At 38.2% G+C, this 19,500-nt stretch overlaps 4 protein-coding genes across 5 annotated transcripts; 3 read left to right on the top strand and 1 right to left on the bottom strand.

The window, feature by feature from the left end:
- The first annotated feature begins 1,681 nt into the window (after positions 1-1,681).
- On the top strand, positions 1,682-3,374 carry LOC145491188 (uncharacterized). The gene is made up of 2 exons (XM_081470339.1): positions 1,682-1,780; positions 2,405-3,374. Exons 1-2 carry the CDS (start codon positions 1,742-1,744, stop codon positions 2,753-2,755), a joined length of 390 nt encoding a protein of 129 aa, XP_081326465.1. The 5' UTR covers positions 1,682-1,741; the 3' UTR covers positions 2,756-3,374.
- Positions 3,375-6,383: 3,009 nt separating this feature from the next.
- Positions 6,384-9,484, bottom strand: LOC145489845 (uncharacterized). The gene is made up of 3 exons (XM_081468904.1): positions 9,284-9,484; positions 8,095-8,153; positions 6,384-7,426 (listed from the first exon to the last, which is right to left on the bottom strand). The coding sequence occupies exons 1-3, from the start codon at positions 9,423-9,425 to the stop codon at positions 7,268-7,270; spliced, it is 360 nt and encodes a 119-aa protein (XP_081325030.1). The 5' UTR covers positions 9,426-9,484; the 3' UTR covers positions 6,384-7,267.
- Positions 9,485-9,492: 8 nt separating this feature from the next.
- LOC145489842 (thymidylate synthase-like) lies at positions 9,493-14,859 on the top strand. The gene is made up of 8 exons (XM_081468900.1): positions 9,493-9,541; positions 10,534-10,718; positions 11,503-11,715; positions 12,141-12,332; positions 13,112-13,212; positions 13,972-14,046; positions 14,137-14,208; positions 14,532-14,859. The coding sequence occupies exons 2-8, from the start codon at positions 10,562-10,564 to the stop codon at positions 14,667-14,669; spliced, it is 948 nt and encodes a 315-aa protein (XP_081325026.1). The 5' UTR covers positions 9,493-9,541; positions 10,534-10,561; the 3' UTR covers positions 14,670-14,859.
- A 327-nt stretch (positions 14,860-15,186) lies between these two features.
- On the top strand, positions 15,187-17,427 carry LOC145489847 (electron transfer flavoprotein regulatory factor 1-like). Of its 2 annotated transcripts, XM_081468906.1 has the most exons (3): positions 15,187-15,326; positions 16,785-16,857; positions 17,118-17,427. In XM_081468906.1, exons 2-3 carry the CDS (start codon positions 16,807-16,809, stop codon positions 17,331-17,333), a joined length of 267 nt encoding a protein of 88 aa, XP_081325032.1. In that variant the 5' UTR covers positions 15,187-15,326; positions 16,785-16,806; the 3' UTR covers positions 17,334-17,427. The 2 variants fall into 2 exon arrangements, with proteins under 2 accessions (XP_081325032.1, XP_081325033.1); XM_081468907.1 differs by lacking the exon at positions 15,187-15,326 and having other exon boundaries at positions 16,338-16,857.
- The last annotated feature ends 2,073 nt before the right edge of the window (positions 17,428-19,500 follow it).

Here is a 19,500-nt window from a genome sequence, read left to right as displayed (position 1 = left end):
TTCGCTCTCTGCCCTGCTAATCCGCGTGTTCTGCAGGCTAATATATTAATGACAGCCGCCCACTTTGCGGCTGCACCTTCTGAAACCCAAACTGAGCTTAACAGCTTTTTTCATTTTTTGAAAATTGACAACTTCGGGCATAGCACTTCACCTTCCAATTTGTTTATTTCCCGCAGGATGACGGTTTCACAGTGTTAATACCACGCAATGAGCCTTTCAGCGTTTCTTGCATTAGACCCCAGTGATAAAACATAAAAATTGTCCGCGTTTCTACTATTTTCAACCCACCTTTACCAAATCCTTTTGGAATCCTCGAGTTCCTGATGGTGCAGGGGCATCAGTTGAAAGTTTCAGTGAAGCTTGAAGGATTCAAGGCTAGTGAGGCAAGGATCGGTTTTCTAACAAGTAACCTCTTGAAGATAATTGCAGTCATGTCGCGACATGACTATAATTTCAGCCCTTGTAGCAAGCCTTGATCCTTAACTGAGCTACATTCACTCTTAGTAACTTTATATTTTATCAACCGGTCGTTTTACGTCTCTTTAAAATAAGTATAAAAGAACCTTGGTTGATTTATATGTTCTGGTTCCAGATTCGCGTTCAAATTAACGTCGAGTTGTTTAATCCTCGCAACTTGCACCATTTCAGTATCGATTTGGACACGGAATCGCTGCCTCAATTAAACATCCGATCACAAACATTTTAATGTATTATATTTTACATTAACATTTTACCATTTTAATGTAAACTGATCGCTTTTTAATAGCCATTATAGTAAATTTTAAAGTTATTGCTCCTGAAAAGCCCCACGGGGAGGTTCGATGAAGTATCTATATATATCAGCGTATGATTCTTATTTCAGATGCGGTGAGACGCAAACAAGCTGCAACTTTCTGTTCGAAAATGGTGTTTATTGATTCAGAAACAGGAATATTTGCTTTCAATCTTTAACCTCTGTTTGCGCCATACTTAAAGCCCTCTTTACCCAGAAGATCCAGGTTTTGTTTTTCAGAAAATGAACGAATTGGTTGTTTTCAGACAAAGTTAAGTCACAGGCCAAGCTAGTTTCGATGAGCTTTAATTAAGTAGAAAAAGCAATAAAGCTTTACTTTTTTGATAATTCCAGCCGCCCGCTTTACGGCTTTACCCTTTGAAACCCGAACTGAGCTTGACAGCTTTTTAACACATGTTTAATTTTTACATTCAACGTTAAGTAGATCTCTTTGAAAAGTAGACAGCTTTAGACATAACACTTCACTTTCGACTTGGTTTATTTCCCGCAGGATGACGATTTCACAGTGTTAATCCTACGCAATGCTCCTTTCAGCATTTGTTTTAATTGAGATCCCATTGAAAAAATCATCGAATTTAAGAGACAAAAACATAGAAATTATCCCGGTTCCGGCTATTTTCAGCCCACCTTTACCAAATCCTTTTAAAATTCTCGAGTTTTGATGATGCAGGGGCATAAAGTTGAAGGATTCAAGGCTAGGTAAGGATCGATTTTCTTAAAATAGACCACTTAAAGGAAATTGAAGTCATGTCGCGACACGACCATAATTTCAGCCCTTGTAGCAAGCATTGATGCTTAAGCTATTTTCACTCTTAGTAACTTCATATTTTATCAACCTGCCGTTTTACAACTCTTTAAAATAAGTATAAAAGTACCTTGGTTATCGTCGAAACGAGGTCACATTCTTTTGCCGACGAAAGAGGAAGAACGTTTCTACGAAGACAGAACATGAAGCTGGTAAAGTTCGCGTTGTATTTGGCAATACTGGTGAGCAATTGTATCGTTAATTTACTATTCATTTGCTAGATGCAGAATGGATAAATGATTGTGATTGGTCAAGTTAAGAGCCATGACTTACCAGCGCATTTATCAATTTGACTTCGACCTTCCCGACAGTTTTTGAGAAATGAGGCATAGCCCAGTTTTACTAAATCAAGCCTATTTAGAGCGGGCTTTATTTAGCCTTCTGGGATCGGAAGGGTCTTGTGAGTGCATCGCCATGTAAATCTTAGAGTATCAAAGATATGACAATAAAACTTGGAAGATTTATTGCAGGCCCAAAATATTTCTTTTGAGCTCTCCGTAGCATAATGACGCCATTATTTCCAACGAGTTGCAATCATAGATCAATAATCTAGGTTTCACGATTTTTTCATACAAGAGAACAATATTAGCCTTCTTTAAAAGCAAAAGTTCAATTTACTATTTCAAGATAAAGAAAGTTATCCCTTCCATGCATTTTCCTCTCTATTCAAGGCGCATTCGCGAATACAAAGTAACATAGAAATTCACTGCGACATGAGAAAATTCTTAGTTCTACTAAGTCCCCTCCCCTACCCCCAGCCCCTCCAAAAATAAATTGAAATTTACTCTATCGTGTTTATTTCTTAGATTGCTCTGACAAAGAACGGATATTCGGCAGACCCAGCGCGGAAAACGCTGTCAGATCCACGTGACGGCAATGCAGACGAAGATGCTGCAGATAGTCTACATGTTAAACCAGCAACATGGCGGGCAAGCTGGTATGACGTTGACTCTTTGCCCCATCCATGCGTGAAAGGAGAGCCGACACCAGTAGTTTACCAAGGTAATAAGATGTACATGCACTATGAATGCAAGACTCACAGTGAACTATGCAGCGGGCCTGGATACCTTAGGAAAAGATGTGAGCCTAGTGGTTATAATTACATTCCTGTCCTGAACAAGTCCGTAGTATCCGGTTGTAGGTGTAAGGCTGATTGATCTGGGCGAAAATTGATGCTGAAGCGTAAAGATGCCCTTTGAAAGAAACGAACAAAAACAATAACAAAAGTAATATTAAAAATTTCAACGTTATGTTACATAAAAGGGACTTTTAAAACGGAACCTCCCGTTTTGCTCATTTCCATTGACACGACTTGACATCAACTGTGGTAAAATCAAGAAATATTGCTAGGACATTTTGAACTCGTGGAAAACAGATTTTCGTGCGCAGCCTGGTTGCTTCTAGACACTCGATCAGCCCTTACATAATGTATGCAAATATTCTATCGCGTGCAGTCTTCCTAATACGAAAGATAGAATGTTTGAAAGAAAAGAAATAATTTTTTGACGCACCCTATAACATCTACACCTTAGTGTTTCTGTTGAATTTTAACTGAGAGTTAAAACAGATTTATGTTGATAATGTTAAAAAAAGAGCGTTGCTCAGGAATATTCTAAGATAAAGTGAATTTTTTAAAAAATGTTATTTTCGTCATAAGAATTTGTAACCGTCCTCAATGTGACTGTCAACGACAGACAAAAAGTTAAGTAGTACTTACACAAAAATTGTATCTTTGTAGTACGCCCTCTAAGTATTTCAATAAAGTTTCACCAGTTGCGCGACTCTTACGGGTCATATACCGCAGTTGACTTGATCCTTTGATTATCCCTCAAAGTGTTTGTAAAAGAGATAAATAGCATGAATTACTGATTCATTCCATCTCACTGAAATGTGTGACATTAAGAGACAATTGAAGGGTGGGAGTGTTAATTCCCCATATAGGCCTTATTCTCAAGTTAAAAATTGTTTTTAGATATGGTATCCAGTTCGCCCACGGACACTGTTGCCACGCACGTTGCGTTCAAGACCGAGAGTTGAGATTTTTGGGCCTGGGGCGCGTTTCTTGAATGCCCCGGAAACTTTTCGGGCACGTAAAGCCATTTTTAGTTCATCTGTATCTAAAAACGAAGAACTGTATACGCCTGAAACTTCTTGTATGAAGGGAACCTCTGTTCGAATTAAGAATATGTGAATAAAACAGTTCTGTAATCATAAAGTTTGATATTTTGCTAAGAAAATACGCGCGCTGATTGGTTAAAAATCTTGTTTCTATTAAGCAATTAGATTATGAGCTCACGATTTCTATCACGCATAGAAATCGAGAGCGAATAGTCTAATTGTTTTAGTGTAAGTCTACTAGTCGTTCAAAACTTTATCTAAATCCTCTTCACAGACACTTCGAAAGTGCCAAGAAGCGGCCGTCATTTTGCTAACAAGCGCACACTGCTACGCTACTCACTATCTATCACAGAATAGATAGTGAGTGGGGTAGCCAATCAGAGAACAGCATTCGTGATAGAGCGCTATTAGATTTATTCTAAAACTCGATAGAAACACGGTACATGTTTTCTATTTCTTAAGTACTTCATATGCTAGTTCTCCGAGCGGCGCATTTCTATGCCGTCGATTCATTATAATTTTTACCACACCTCTCTGGTCAAAGGAATGGATTGCCGTGGTATGTAAATCGCTAATAAAACCCTCCTGTTCCCTTGTACTGGCGTTTTAGCTTCGCGTAGTCCCTTTTGAATATTTTAATTTTCATTGTCATGACTTGATTTTCTAAACATTGCACTTCATCCCCCACTAGTTATGATCGATGTTACTCTCTGATCGATCTTCCCTTGAAACGTTTTGCACAAAGTGCCGACTTCTTTTTACATCATTAGCGATCAATTGTTGACCATCGCCATGCATTATGGTATTGGTCTAAGAAAAACTCTCGTAACAATTGGCCATATTCGTATTCTCAGTATTGGATTGTAACTAGCTCGGAATGGAGGCTCAAGCGGGAAATTTCATTAAAAAAGAGAAGAATGCCATTTGCATTTCAAAAGTTAAGATTCCCCTCAGTTGCAAGCTAGTTCCAGTCCAATCCCGAGAATACGACTATGGCATATTGGGAACAATGACTACCATTATAATATATCCCCTCCGCCCCCCAAACCCCCTCCCCCCCGTTAGTTTTGAAACGCCGATCATTTATCAATTTCCTCTGCAACTTCCTGCTAATTTATTATCAGTTATTATTCAAGCCAAGTACGTGATTTCAAAATCAAAGCTTTCATAATCGTGATTTTCACACGTATGTAATAGTTCTAGAAATTGTGCCGCCAGGAAGTTGTCTTTATTGTGGACGCCAAGTTTCTCACAACGCCCTAGTTTTTTCACGTAGCATAGGCAGTATAGGACGACGCGCAACTTCTTTTAGTCAGAGATTGTTAGTGAAGTTACACCGCTACCGTGCTACGATCAGAGGATCCAAGTTAAGGCTATTTCACGTATTTTGCGGTCTCTCTGCTGCCTACTGGGGTTGTGCTCCGGATAATAAAAACCTCGCTGTCATCTCAACTGTCCTAGCAGACAAGCAAGAGAAAATACTGGCTCCCGCTGCCTCTAAAGTCGACGTGAAAACGGGATGGTACAGTCTGGAAGGTTACATCTCCTCGTCCCCCGTCCTCGTGTTCTGCGTCCCCAAGAAACGTGGCGCGGAGGGGGCGGCGGTCATGATTAGAAGTGGCCTGCGACTGTGGTACGGAGAAGATTTGAAGGGCTACACCGAGAGCGACAACGGTGGTAGAACTTGCGCAGATGTGTATGGCCTTCTGGCTTAAAGCAACCAATACTAAACCGATTGCTGCCCCTATCTTGACACCTCGAACAGTGCAATAAAAGTAGTGAAAAGACATATTGTAGTTGCTTGTTTGACAATAAAGTTGCTCGAGGTGGAGTGTTGTGTTGGCTCCGGGATTTAAATTCTTTAAAACGGTTTGTAACCGTCTATCCTAGCGCTCCTTGAAGAAACCTGTACCCAGTATAAAATTAAGGGGCCAGCCTACCTTTAATTGTTTTTCTTCTAATCCTTTCTCCTGAACGGAATTTCGGGGTAAGTTAGAGCTTCAAAAAGACACCCTATTTCAGAATATTTCTGGTTTAATAATGAGAAATAATAATCCCTCGCACACTTGTCGGGAAAGCAATCTGGACTTTAGATTTTTCTAATTAGTCTGGAAAAATAATCTGACTTTTAACAAATCAATGCATTCGAACTGAATCAAAGATGTCTCAAACTATCTCTCTTCAGGTCTAGGACGGGTCCTCCCCAACCACAGGTTACTATCCCACTCCCTGTTGTACCACAGTCTACAACTCTGTAATTTGTAGTACAACAGGAGTATGAAACTCTTTGTGGCGATTAAGAAAAGTCACTGTATTGCAACATAGATCTAGAGGTTTATGGAGTCAACACTCTTATCGTTAGAATTTGTTTATCAATACAATATAGCACACATCTCTATCACTTCCAAATAACTCAATTAGGAACAATTATTTGAATATACAAATCACTTGTTTGCGGCTGGTGTTTTATAATTCAATTTTCTCCCTTCCAATTCCAACTTTCCAACTGTGTTGATTCTCGGTAAAGCAATAAACAATATGAAATAGTATGAAGACATGATTGATCATCGCAGTTATAAACACAACTTAATGCAGTTATGAAATAAGTCCGGTTGGTAGAGCAATGCACCGTTATGGTCGTTATGGTCATGGGTTTGAGTCCCGTTTAATTTCACAACTGCTTAAGTTGTATATGTAACTGTGATTATCAATCATGTCTTCTTATCTTTCTCTACAGTTCAGATATATGATCTTTCATATACTCACTTGGAGTTGAACATGAAAACGTGTAAAATGAGGTTTTTAATAGTTCACATATCTTTTAAAACTTTCAGCAAAGGTCTCCTTAAGAATCTGGAGACGAGCCAGAGGATGCGTAAACTAACAAAAGAATCCTGAAATAATACTATACTTCAGTAAATTTAATGAGGAATTAATCTGCTGTATTTACTATTTCATATAAAACTTAGGAAAGTCTATTTCCTGACTCTTCAAGCTAACATAATTTTTGTCAACATATTTTCCACTCTTCCACCACCGTGAGAATAAGGCCTCCTGATCTTAGATTAATTTTCAAATCAACCTGTGCCAGTACAACAGATAGCGTAACACCCTTGTTGTCAATGATAGAAAGATTTAAATGACTTACAAGAGGCTTTTAGCACATGTCTCTGAAATGAAAGAAAAATTGGTGTTCCGAGCAGGATTTTAACCTGCATCTCCCTGCATACTGGTTTGCACTGACTAGTATGTGGGGAGATGCTGATTCAAACCCTGCTCAGGACACGAAGTTTTTCTTTCATTTCAGAGACGTGTGTCGAAAGCTGCTTGGAAGTTATTTACATCTTTCTATCATTGTTTCTAAGGCTTTCCTGGCTCAAATAATTTCTGGTCTACCTTTGTTGTCCTTCAACAATAAACAATCTGACTGTTATTGCTGAGTTGCTTGTAAAACTGTCTAGGTGATCACACATTCCATTATCACAGTAAAACCACTTGTTCAAGATGGAACATTCTGATGACATGATGTCAAGGCTGGACAGTACAATTTCTTAGGACTTCGCAGTTTTCTTTTCTTTATCTTGAACTGTTTGTTTTGTCCCCATTTCAACTTTTGCAGCAAGCTCTGCAGTCCGCTGTTTCACATACTCTTCATCCTCAGGTCTTATTCTTAGTAACTTTCCTTTCTGTTCATGAACCCAGTTACGAATCTAAACAAGTAAACAGAAGAGCTGTGAAGCAGGGATGTAACTTACAGTTCCGGTAATTTTTCAGAAATTCTACCTCATTTGACACACCCTAAGAACCAAAAGTCTGCACACATCAGCCCAACTAAAGGTTAACAGGGATTGAGCTTATAGTAATACTCTGGAAATTGCAAAATGCAAGTGGTTTGTAAGTAATATATCAAACACAAAAGAACATGTTTGACTACACTTCTTAAACACTGAAAAGAGAGTTGAAACTACCATGCATGCCATAGCGAGATACTATGTTTGACAATCTTTGAGGTGTGTTGAAATGTGGTTGAACACTGTCTTGAGTGTGTTATATATGTTCTGAATGAGAACTGAAACTAAGCAGAAAACAGAGATTTAAAATTATTATAATCCATACATATTAAGATCATATTTCCAACCACTATCACAGTTGCCAAAGGTTTTTAAAGGAAAATATGAAACTAAAGTTGAATTTCCAGTGGGGCAGGAGGGTTAAAATATTAAAAAAAAAACCTTCAAGGGAGGGTTATAAACATTTTCTGGGACAAAATAACAAAACAAAACAATCAACCATAGAAAAAGAAGCAATTTCTTCAATGTCTGTGAAATGTGGGAGACAGAGGGATGAAACCAGTACAAATTACAGAGAATTAACTTACTGGTATGAAGCAATGGTCTCCTTTATACTCTGGAATGAATATACAGTAAAGTCCAGCAGCTTGGAAATAAAACCAGTATTAGTAAACCTCAAACACTACATTTTAAGACCTGGACAAATGGATAGTAACTTGAGAGTAAGCTAAACCTACTATTCAATGTTACAAATTTAATTAATTAAATGATGGGGATAGGCACTGCTAGAATTGACTGATGCATTATTCCATTCTAATAGTGACACTTTCATTGTCAGACTCATGTACCTGGTTAGTATCTGGGGAGGGGGGACTTCTATACAAAAGGACAGGGATCCTCGTCGTACCTTTTACGGGTTGTTTTGGTACCTCTTAGGGTGCTCAGCCTCAAGAGGTCCATAGCGGGAGCTTTTGCGGTACCTTATAGGATATTGAGCCAAAAAAAATGACAGGAGATATGTGTTATGTTAGAGAAGAAAATTTCAAGCCATACCCACAAAACAGGATCTTGGTACCTCTTAGGCGTTCTTTTCAAGAGTCCTCCTCCCTGAGTTAGTATTATCCAGATTTAACACAATTTTGTAAGTGACAATGACAGAAGTTTCAGTTGAAAACATGTCTTAAAAAAACTTAAAAACATTGTTCTTTTTCCTTTTGCTTTAATAACATTAATTGTAGAAATGACATAAACCTGGAAAAAAACCTGAGTTCCAGATGGGATTTGAGTTCATATGAACCTAGTCATCATTTGGCTGTGTGACAGCGCAATGCAGTTCCAGTCAAAGACCCACATTTCACCCTTACTCACCATAGAGTCTCCGGTAGCTCAGTGGCTAGAGCGTCTGGCTAGATCACGGAGGGTCATGGGTTCAAATCCCATCTGGAACTCGGATTTTTTTCCAAGTTGATGTCATTTCTACCTTAAACATTCTTTGTAATACTCACTTTCAAGCTTCAATAAGGATGCCTAATATTGTAAGACTTAACAGTTAAAATGTTGTACAATGAGGCCATTGCAGCAAATGACTGGCACCTCTTCGTATTGATTAAGCTTACGCCTTTTTACGCTGAAGATTGCATCGTTTTGTAAGCGCATCTTGCGCTTGATATCGGGGGCCGGGGTGATGCTGGGTGATGATATTGCTGGAAGTTCAGCTAGAACAGCTGAACTACTGACTAAAAAGCACTAATTCGTATTCGCCCTCATTGTACTAACCTATAGTGACAGCATAAATAAATATTTTGAATCCACGTTGGCTATTTGGAAAAATCAACGGTTTCATAAGCTCATTTCTGTTTGGAACTCCCGGGATCTCCGGGAAAGATCTTTCCTTACGAATATCATTTGGATCTGCCATCTTGAATCATCCAACCTGTATCTCAAGCTCTCTCGACTTCAGGTCGAGGCAGCAGCTATAATCCCGCCAAATTACAATTCTGTAGAATTCTACCTGTGGTGCATCGACGTAGTCAGGTAAACAGACTGATTTCTCAATATTCTTCTTACTTAACACTCACCAAGGAGCTTTAGAAATGTATGGTAACATGAAGGAGATATCTCATTATGGTTTGTGAACTTTGTCGTCCAAATCGATGATGGCAATTCGCTCCGAATGTTCGTTCTAGAAGCACTCGTGGCCGTGGCGCCCAATTCCAGAACTCGACAGAACTAGGCCAACATTTGCAGTCGTGATTGACTTGAGATCAAAAATTTGTGATGCATCTTCATGCAAGATGTTTATCGTCGCTTATTTATCAATGCTTTCTTGTAGACAGTCCATGTCCGTACGTACAAGTGATTTGACTGGTGTTGTCATAATTCATTGCATAATTAAGCTTACACTTGGTATAATTTATGATTTATTAACTATTAATAATTAGCTCTTATCAACCGAGCAGGAGGTCTGTATCGGAGAATCTTGACTGAGGTCGGGAGTACAGACCGAACGCAGTGAGGTCTGTACACACGACTGAGGCCAAGATTCTCTCATACAGACCGACTAAGCTCAGTTAAAAAGATGTTTATTATATGGCAAATAAGAAAAAAATTAATTCGTTTAATGTAACTGGTTTGTACTAGCTGACATTTTGCTTGCGAATGGCGATGAACTGAACTTAATTCTGCCAAAGTTTGCTCGTCCTGTTTACTTTTTTTTCCTCATCAGGCTTGGCACATTCATAATATGAATATTTTCTGGCAATACTATTTTGGGAGAAAATAGTCAAAATTTTTGTATTTTGTTTGCAACTTTTTCACAGCAAAATGTAATCGGTCAAGATGCCGGTCTAGATGGGAAAATCTAGACCACAGTCAATATCAATTTCAGCCAATCAAATTCGTGAATTTGGTAGTTCCCAGTCCTTGTGAGGCACAGCCATATAATAATGATAAATAATAAGCTCTGGAAGAATAAATGCCTCCATCTGATTTGACATACTCTAATTAATATGCCAACTCATTTGCAGGAGATAGTAATTTGTTACACCAATAAAGATGTTGTCCGTAGATAATATGCAAAGTAATAATTCTGAAACCTGCTCGCTGGTAAGTAAAGAAGGAACAACAAAAGCAAGCAATCATGATGAACTGCAATACTTGAAGTTGATTCAAAACATCCTTGACAATGGCAGAAGAAAAGAGGACAGAACGGGTAAATTGTCAAACACGTTTTTTCTCAGAGATTAAATAGCAGGAGTGATCCGGATCTAATTTCTTTTAACAATATAAATACAATTCCAGCAGACAGGTTATGAGAATAAACAATATGGTACAGACATTGTCTTAATGTATCTGCAAATGTTGACAACTCATTAAGGAAATCATATACCTTTCAATTTCGTTAATAGATCTTAATTTTAATTAATGTAGATTCTGACTTTGATATTAAATCTACAAGGATGTCTACAAATGACACATCAGGGCAGGGAACATCAATCCAGCAGGCTGGGTGGCAGTGGCTGAAGACTACGCGGTGATTGGAGAGGAACCATAAAGGCATACATCCAGAGGAGAGAACACAGATAGCAGAGGGCAGATTCCATGTCCTCAGCCAGGCACCTGCGACAACTGCAACAGAGCCTGCCGACCTAGATTTGACCTATACAGTCGCAGCAGGCACTGCAACTCAACCACAAACTGAATCATAGCTCAGAGTTCCATTGTATCCCAAGAAAGAGGGATACCAACAATACAATACAATTAACTCTGTTCCAAAAGCTTTTTTCATTTTTAAGAGGGCTTATTTGTTATGGGGGGTTGAGGCTTGTTCTTAAACGGATTAATAATAAATCATTAGGTTTTAATATACTGGCTTGATTTTATGCTTTAACATAATGTTATGGTGTTGAGGATTATTTATTTCCTTTTCTAAAGGCTCGATTTTGAAGAAAAATAAATGGAAATCATTGATTAGGGTTAATTATTTTTATTTCTAGGTACAGGAACAATCTCCATCTTTGGTGCTCAAATGAGATTTAGCCTGCGCAACAACAACTTTCCTCTCCTTACAACAAAGCGTGTGTTTTGGCGTGGCGTAGCCGAGGAGCTGCTGTGGTTTGTGAGGGGTTGTACTAATGCAAAAGAGTTGAGTAATAAGGGAGTTCATATCTGGGATGCTAATGGTTCACGAGATTTTCTTGATAAGCAAGGTAATTTCTCCTGTTTTCTGATACTGACATTAAAACAATCAAAATATTTCTTCCGTTAGGCCTACCGTCCACACTAATCCATCACGAAAACAGAGGTTTTCGAAAATGCTCTTCAAACAATAGGAATTTGAAAACGCCGGCTTTTCGTTTTCCTGTGGATAAAAAACATTTGAAAATGAAGCTTTTCAAAAATGATGAGGTTACAATAATCATATTTCCCTGCGCGAGTTTTATCCTCTGCCAAAGGCCTATTCTAACCTAAATTTTTCAACCAGAGAACATTTTAATTGTTTTAATATGCTTAACTCTGGTTGCTTGTCTATTTTTAACTGACATTGTAGTTAACCAATATCAAATTTAACTTCTAATAAATTATATTTCACATGAAAGCTTGCTTATAGTGGATCCATTTTTTTTAATTTAAGGTTTGCAACACAGAGAGGAGGGAGATCTTGGCCCAGTGTATGGATTTCAGTGGCGTCACTTTGGCGCTAAATACATCAACATGCACACAAACTATGAAGGTCAAGGAGTGGATCAGTTAGCATGTGTGATTGACAAGATCAAAAATAATCCTGATGACAGGCGAATCATCATGTCTGCTTGGAACCCTGTTGGTAATAATGTTATCTTATTTGAATCGTCACCTAGTATCGTCTAGAGGCCAAACTGTTAGTGCACTAGACTACAGATCAAGAGGCCAGGGTCTGTCCTGGCTACCAATCTCAATACCTCTCTCCACCTTGCCTATTCTTAAGGCTTTCTCCCAAGCCCTTTACAATCAACTGATTTCAGTGACCCAACCAAGACGGACGTGGAGGCGCGATGGCCTCATGGTTAGCACGCTTGACTTCAGATCAAGCAGTCTGGGTTCAAGCCCTGGTTGGGGACATTGTTTTGCATTCCTATTATGCTAGGTACTGATAATTATTTTAAACAATTTTCACTAGACTTTTAACGATGAGCAATATAACTATGCAATCAAAATGAAAAATATTATTTTCTTGCTCTGGAATCGTGATTCAAATATCAAATAATTCCCTGTAACTGGAGCGTAATAAATTCAGATATTTTGTTCAGCTCAACCGAACTTCATTAGCCACAATAAAAATGTTATGTTCAATGTTCATTGAGAGGGCGTGAATAGTGTCGTAGATGTTAGCTAATTTGTAGCTATTGTCTTAGTTGTCTCAAGCGGCTCTCATTTGCCTCCCTTATGCGACATTTGAACATCGAATATAACTATGGTTAAATAAAGATCATGAAAGTCTATTGGAATGGTATAATAATAAATTACAAAATAAATCCTTAAATAATCTTAAGATTACTCTGAGTAACTGCCACTGGCAATACTATCCTCACATCCCATGTCAGTCTTGTCAATTCTTCCTGACAGACTTGCCTTCCATGGCTCTTCCTCCATGCCACTCATTTGTTCAGTTTTATGTCATCAATGGAGAGCTTTCTTGTCAGCTCTATCAAAGATCTGGGGACGTGGTATGTAAAAATAAACGAGTTATTAGTTTTGTGTGCTTCTTAACCTAATACCTAACCTACTTGATCAATTGACCATTGGTTGATGGGATCATGTGTACTAAAGACATCTGCGGTTGAGTGTTCATCGATACCTTGGATTGACCCGCAATTAGCACTCAATAGACACCTCAATCGACATTCCTATCAATACCCAGTCAATACCCGGTCAACACTTGATCAGCATTATAGACTGACACTCAATCGACACTCGATCAACAGTCATTCAGTAGTTCTCCTGAGTGTTGACCAACTCATGCATGGATCGAAAATTAGTCAACTCTCAAGCTACTGTGGATCGAGGGTCAACCAAGGTGTCGATCGAGTATCAATGGAGGGTCAATCGAGGGTCAATGGAGGTTATCAATCAAGGGTATCAGTCGATAATATTCATTAGTACAGATGATCTGGTTCATCTACTGTCTAATCAACCAACCAACTGATTGACTCACCATGGCTGACTGAACTGACTCACTCAGTCACTCAGTCACTCACTGATTGGCTGACTAACCCAGGAGACTGTCTGATTGATTGATTGATTGATTGATTGATTGATTGATTGATTGATTGATTGATTGATTGATTGATTGATTGATTGATTAAAGGCAAGTTGGAAATCATGAACTAGAGATGTAGTACATGTTTGATCTAACTTTAAGATAATTCAAACTACGTTTAAAGTGATGTGGATTTAATCATTGTATTTTTCAATTTATTCCTCAGGGCCTGGGAGTACCCTTTAACATTGCCAGTTATTCTCTTCTGACTTTCATGATAGCACATGTGTGTGGGTTAAAGGTGAGGTCTTGTTCTGTTTCTCCTTGAAAAATAGCTTAAATGTGCAACTAGATGTCTGTAGACCAAGTTTTTTTGGTTGTTTCTTTCCAGCCTGGTGACTTTGTTCATACACTGGGAGATGCACATGTTTATTTAAATCACATTGACGCCTTGAAACTCCAGGTGAGGAAATTTTAAGAGAATTGAATGAGTTTTAACTTTGGTCCAGAGACTTTGAAGAGCTGATCTATACCATCTCCTTTACAGTGTAAATTGTTCCTTCTATAATTAAATTGTTGTATGTGCTGCTATAGGTAACAAGTAGATATCCCATTTCTCCTAAAATTGTAACAGGAGCTTATCCAGTTCAATTTAATAACAGTCTGATCTTTTTATCTATCCAATCTTTGCTTACTGGTATACGTCCCACAGATCAGCACCAAACACTGTCACTACCAAACAGAATTTGACCTCTTTTTTTTTTCGTATCTTTATTGTGTTCACAGCTTAAAAGAGAGCCACTCCCATTTCCAACCCTGAAGATAAAGCGTGATGTTCCAGATATTGATAGCTTCAAGTTTGAGGATTTTGAGATCATTGGATACAAGCCACACCCTACAATTAAAATGAAAATGGCTGTCTAAGGATAAGATGTTTTGTAGATATAAAGCTTCACAATGGAACCATGTCCCAATTGTCATGTCAAACAAGAATACAGTAGCATGTAAAGTTTAAGTTTTGTGTGAATTATTGATGTAGTAACTCAGCCATGGCTTTCAATACAGACGGCACATGCAATACAAATGTTAATAAAACTACTTAATATTTCAATTGGCTAGATTTTAACATACCATTGGTACTTATAAGACTGCAGTCAGATCCCCTGCCCCCACCGCTACCCCCACCACTTCTTACCCAGCAGGCTCACCATAAGCAGTCACCGGCGTGATAAATGTATCTAGGCTGTGGTAAAGACAATATAAGACTCAGGCATGAAAATTTGGTTTCATGTTCCCAGACCAACAGTAGTGGTTCATGCCAACTGCACGCCCACCCCCATCCTCCCATACCTCGGGGCTGGTATTGTCACGCACCAGTTGGTCACGCACGTTGATACGTGACCGATTGAGATTTGGCCGCGGAAGACTAGACTGGAATCACGTACTATCGTCGGCCATTTTGTCTTTCAGTCGAGTCGGCGGTGTAAGAAATGAATGCTGACTTTTAAGATAGCTTCTCTTCCATGCTAAAAAAAATTGGCCTTTTCAAAGTACATTCATCTGGGCTTTATCATTCTAGAGGTGAGTACACTGTAAACAGTATATTATTATCGCAAACGTGTTTGTCGGTAGTGTTATGTAACGATTCACTTTGTTCCGTTTCATCTGTTTTAGAGCGGTTTTCATTTGAGTGTCGAAAGTCAGTAGACAATTACTTTGGTTTTGGTTTTGGTTTTACTACGGTTTGAGATTGGCTGAGTAGTCTAATTGGTATGTAATTGGTTTGGTTTAGGTATTACGACACTCAATTGAAAACCGCTCTAAAAGCTAAACACATGAACACTTAAACCTCTGAGTCATTTAAACGATCGATATTTAAAATTTTGCAGAAAACAAAAGCATCCTTTTCAAAGGTTTGTTTAATTTCGTATACTTTTAGTGCATACAAAATACGTGAGCAGATATATATTAAGCCACCATGGGTGACCCCCCTCTAGAGTTCAACGGGTGCGCCCTCCAAAACAGTGCCTTTATTTGACTCTTGTTATAGTGTTTCCAACAATTATCACATTGTTTAGATGTATTTTGTACTGAGACTTTCAAGTTGAGGAGCCTCTTATCACTCGAAATCAATTGGGCACACTATATGCAATATCTTGTAGCAAACAGAAAAGTGAACAGATGCACCACCAGGACTAAAGAGGTTGACATGAGGTGGTTCAGCATCTCACACCTCGGAGCTTACAATAAAGTCAATTTATAGGAGGTAGAATAGTTATTAAATGGGTGGCGAATGGTCCTTCAAAAACCATGGGTCTTAGAAAATTCTCGTTGAATTTCATGGGTCTCACAACTTTTGGCGGCCATGTGCATCTCGCAGTATTGATTTTTTTCATAAAGCATTCTCGGAGTCTTGATTTTTTGTAAGGCTAAGAAAGTCTTGTAAATGACGAGGGCATCTTAGAATCTGAATGTTTTACGCTTGCACTCAAACACTTTGTGGTCTCAGTCTCCAATTTGAAAAGTCAAAATGTCTTTTCTCACAAAGAATAACGCTAGTCCCGCCCCACCTCCCCCCCCCCCCCCCCCTGAGGTACTCCCACATGAAAAGGACAGGTGAGCTCATCGGAAATTTTGGAAAGAACCCCTAAGACCAAGATCCTGGTTTTTTTCTCCCCTAAGAGGTACAAATTCTATCATAACACATCTCCTTTCATATTGTTTTGGCTTATTACCCTAAAAGTTATTGCAAAAGCCCCTGCTGCAGACTTTCTGAGGTTGAACACCCTAAAAGGTACCAAAACTGCATAATTTTTTTACCCCCTAAAAAAAAAAATCAGCCCCCCCCCCCCCGTCCTTTTTATATGGGAGTCCCCACCCCCACCCCCTGGGTCTTGCCTTTTTGCAAAATCTTGCATTTACCATTCACCACCCGTTTTATCATTCATCCAAGAAAGTACCAGTCCATATCCAGTTTCCAGGGTATAGGTTTTAGTTTTTAGTTTCACTTTGTACCCTCAAAGATCTCTCTGATTTCAGCCTTGATGTATTGAAGACAAAAATGTCCAGTTCCAGCAACTTAAGATTTGCTGTTAAACATCTGTACAAACAGGTCAGTCTGAAAACTTGTTGCATCTTTATAGCTCTTAATAATATTATAATGTCAGTGTTGACCATTCAGTGATAACTATTAATAAAGTTTAGAACAGAATACTCACTTAAAGTCTTGTTTGTTCTCAAAATGTTCAAGCCTGATAAAGAGAGACATCTCTCTTTTGTTCAATATATCCAGGCACATCATAGCAAAGGATTGAGTACTGTAATTGTTTGTATGGCTACAAGTCTGATTGGAATTTTTTCTTTCCTCCATAGTTACTGTATCTTGGAAAAGATTATCCAGCCGGAGAACAATACTTCAAATCCAAACTTAAAAATGCTTTCATGAAACACAGAAACGAAACAGATCCTGAGAAGATCAAAATGTTGATAGCCAGGGGAGAATATGTCATCAAAGAAGTAGAAGCTTTGTACATGTTACGGAAGTATAGGACTTTAAAGCAACGGTACTACCAGGATGAAAGCAAATGACAAAGGAGGGCATTAAATTCAAAACTAAAGGATTATCTGCAAGTCTGGAGAAATCAACATGGCTGACCAACCCCAGCGGTGGTAAAAGGCCTTCTAAACAATGTGTCTTGTGGTAAAATTGAGTGAAATTTCATGAGTCTCTGCATCTAAACGTTTTTGTGACACCATTTACTACAAAATCTTTATTAATACACAGAATGTAAATTTCAGTGTTAATTTATTTCCCAAGCTTAAGAGAGTCTCAGGTTCACAGTAAAGTTATTTGTCTCTGTCTCACAAACTCTCAAGACCACACTCAATTTAATAACTTTTTGCAGTGGTTTGTTCTTCCCAGATTTTGCTAGTCATTGAAGAATTAGGAAACAAATCTGGCTGTAACAAATAATTGTTGTGCTTGTACCTACATTTTCCATTACTTTGTGTTAAAGTCAAACATTTCTGTAATCACAGTTCTTAGCATTGTCAGATTTGTCAGCGATAGTTACAGTGAAACACCATTGATCCGGTCACCAACGGGCTACAAAAATCTGGCCGTATTTAGAGGTTGGCTGTACCAAAGAGGTACTTTAAACAAGAAATGACTGACTGTGCTTTTGTGAGGGCCAGAATAAAGTGGCTGTAATAACAAGGTGACTGTATTAACGGGGTGAACATAAGGCAGGGTTCCATTGTAATGTAGAATATTATTAGCTACACTGCCTTTGCTTGTTTTTTGCAGTTTGAAAATTCAGTAATGCAGTGACTGGTGTTAGAATCACAAATTTTCCTTGTGCTCCATTCGTCAAAACTTGTCACACGAGATGCTTCATCTGTACAATTATCACAGGATATTTGTCCTATTCAAGATATACTATTTTATAACTCTGTAATGTGTCTAGAAAATTCCCCACCCCAAAGAGGGTTCGTGGAAATTCCAAGGGGAAGGGGAGTTTCAAAAGCCATTTTTAAATGAAAGTATGAACCAAAACTGAAATTAACAGTGGGATTGGGGGATTACAGGGGGAAGAGGGGGGGAATCAAACCAATAACTCTTCCATGGGAGGGTATGGATATTTTTTATGGAACAACATAATGGAAAAAATGTGCATGTGGGATTTGCTGTTCATGTGGATTAGACCAATGAAACACACCAAACTTTTACCTAAACAATATTTTTTCTTGCAGTCAGCTACAATTGGTCTTCTACTGAACACAAAATTATATTTTGTTGAAAAGTGATCACAAAAATGATCACTCACTTAATTTGCAGTAAATTTTTCTGCCACGTGATCTTGACATTGATCTCAGCTATCAGCATAAACCAGTAGATGGCTCTTAGCAAATGATCTAAGAACTTAGTGTGCTTAATTATAGTTTTGGTGCTTTATAATCATTCTTCTCGACATATTTCTCTATATTTATAATGCTAATTCAATTAAACAGAGTTCTTTCTCACAACATCTGTGGATCAATAGACATGTTTGCCTCACAGTCTTAGTGTTCAGTGAAACACCCTCTAAGACGGCTTTGTTGCTATGTGTGAGGCATATTCTTTGGGAGTAAATTTTTTTCCATGAGTATTTATAATTTTCAAGTCTTATTATTTTGTACCCTTAACTCCAATTGTGTATAATTTCAGTGTCAATATCATAAATTATTGGTCAAAATTCAGTACAATTTTATGACGTAAATTCTAATATATGAAGAATATGATGTAAACTGGGTGGTCAAAACCATAGGGATTCATATAAAGTAAAACCATTGTTGGTGTCAAGTAAGTAGCTTTTCACAGTTTTGTATCAATTACTTCACTCACGGTTGCCGTTTTCGTTTAATAAATTATCTTTTGGAAATTCTGGTTGGCTGATATATCGCGTGAAAATGTTTATGCTTCCCCATGTGACTGCAATAGGCAGCCCAGCTGTTTTATTAATTTCAGTCGTTTAAGACAAATTATGCATGACAATACTTCGAAGATTGCTCTAAATGCCCCATGTGGAACAGAATTTAAATATAGTGGCTAACACGTTTTTCCTATTTTCTCTTTTTGCACGTAGCGTTTAGAGCAATTTTTGAAGCATTCTAATACATTGTCTTGAAACAACTGAATTCGTAACGCAATCACCAACAATAATGTCACGTATTCTGGGCTACCTTTGCAACTGCTGTCACCAATCCCATATCAGCC

This window comes from Orbicella franksi, chromosome 6 (genome assembly GCF_964199315.1).
Source record: "Orbicella franksi chromosome 6, jaOrbFran1.1, whole genome shotgun sequence".
In the NCBI taxonomy this organism is placed as follows: domain Eukaryota; kingdom Metazoa; phylum Cnidaria; class Anthozoa; order Scleractinia; family Merulinidae; genus Orbicella; species Orbicella franksi.
Note: the sequence above shows the minus strand (reverse complement) of the source record. Positions and strands in the feature narration are given on the sequence as shown.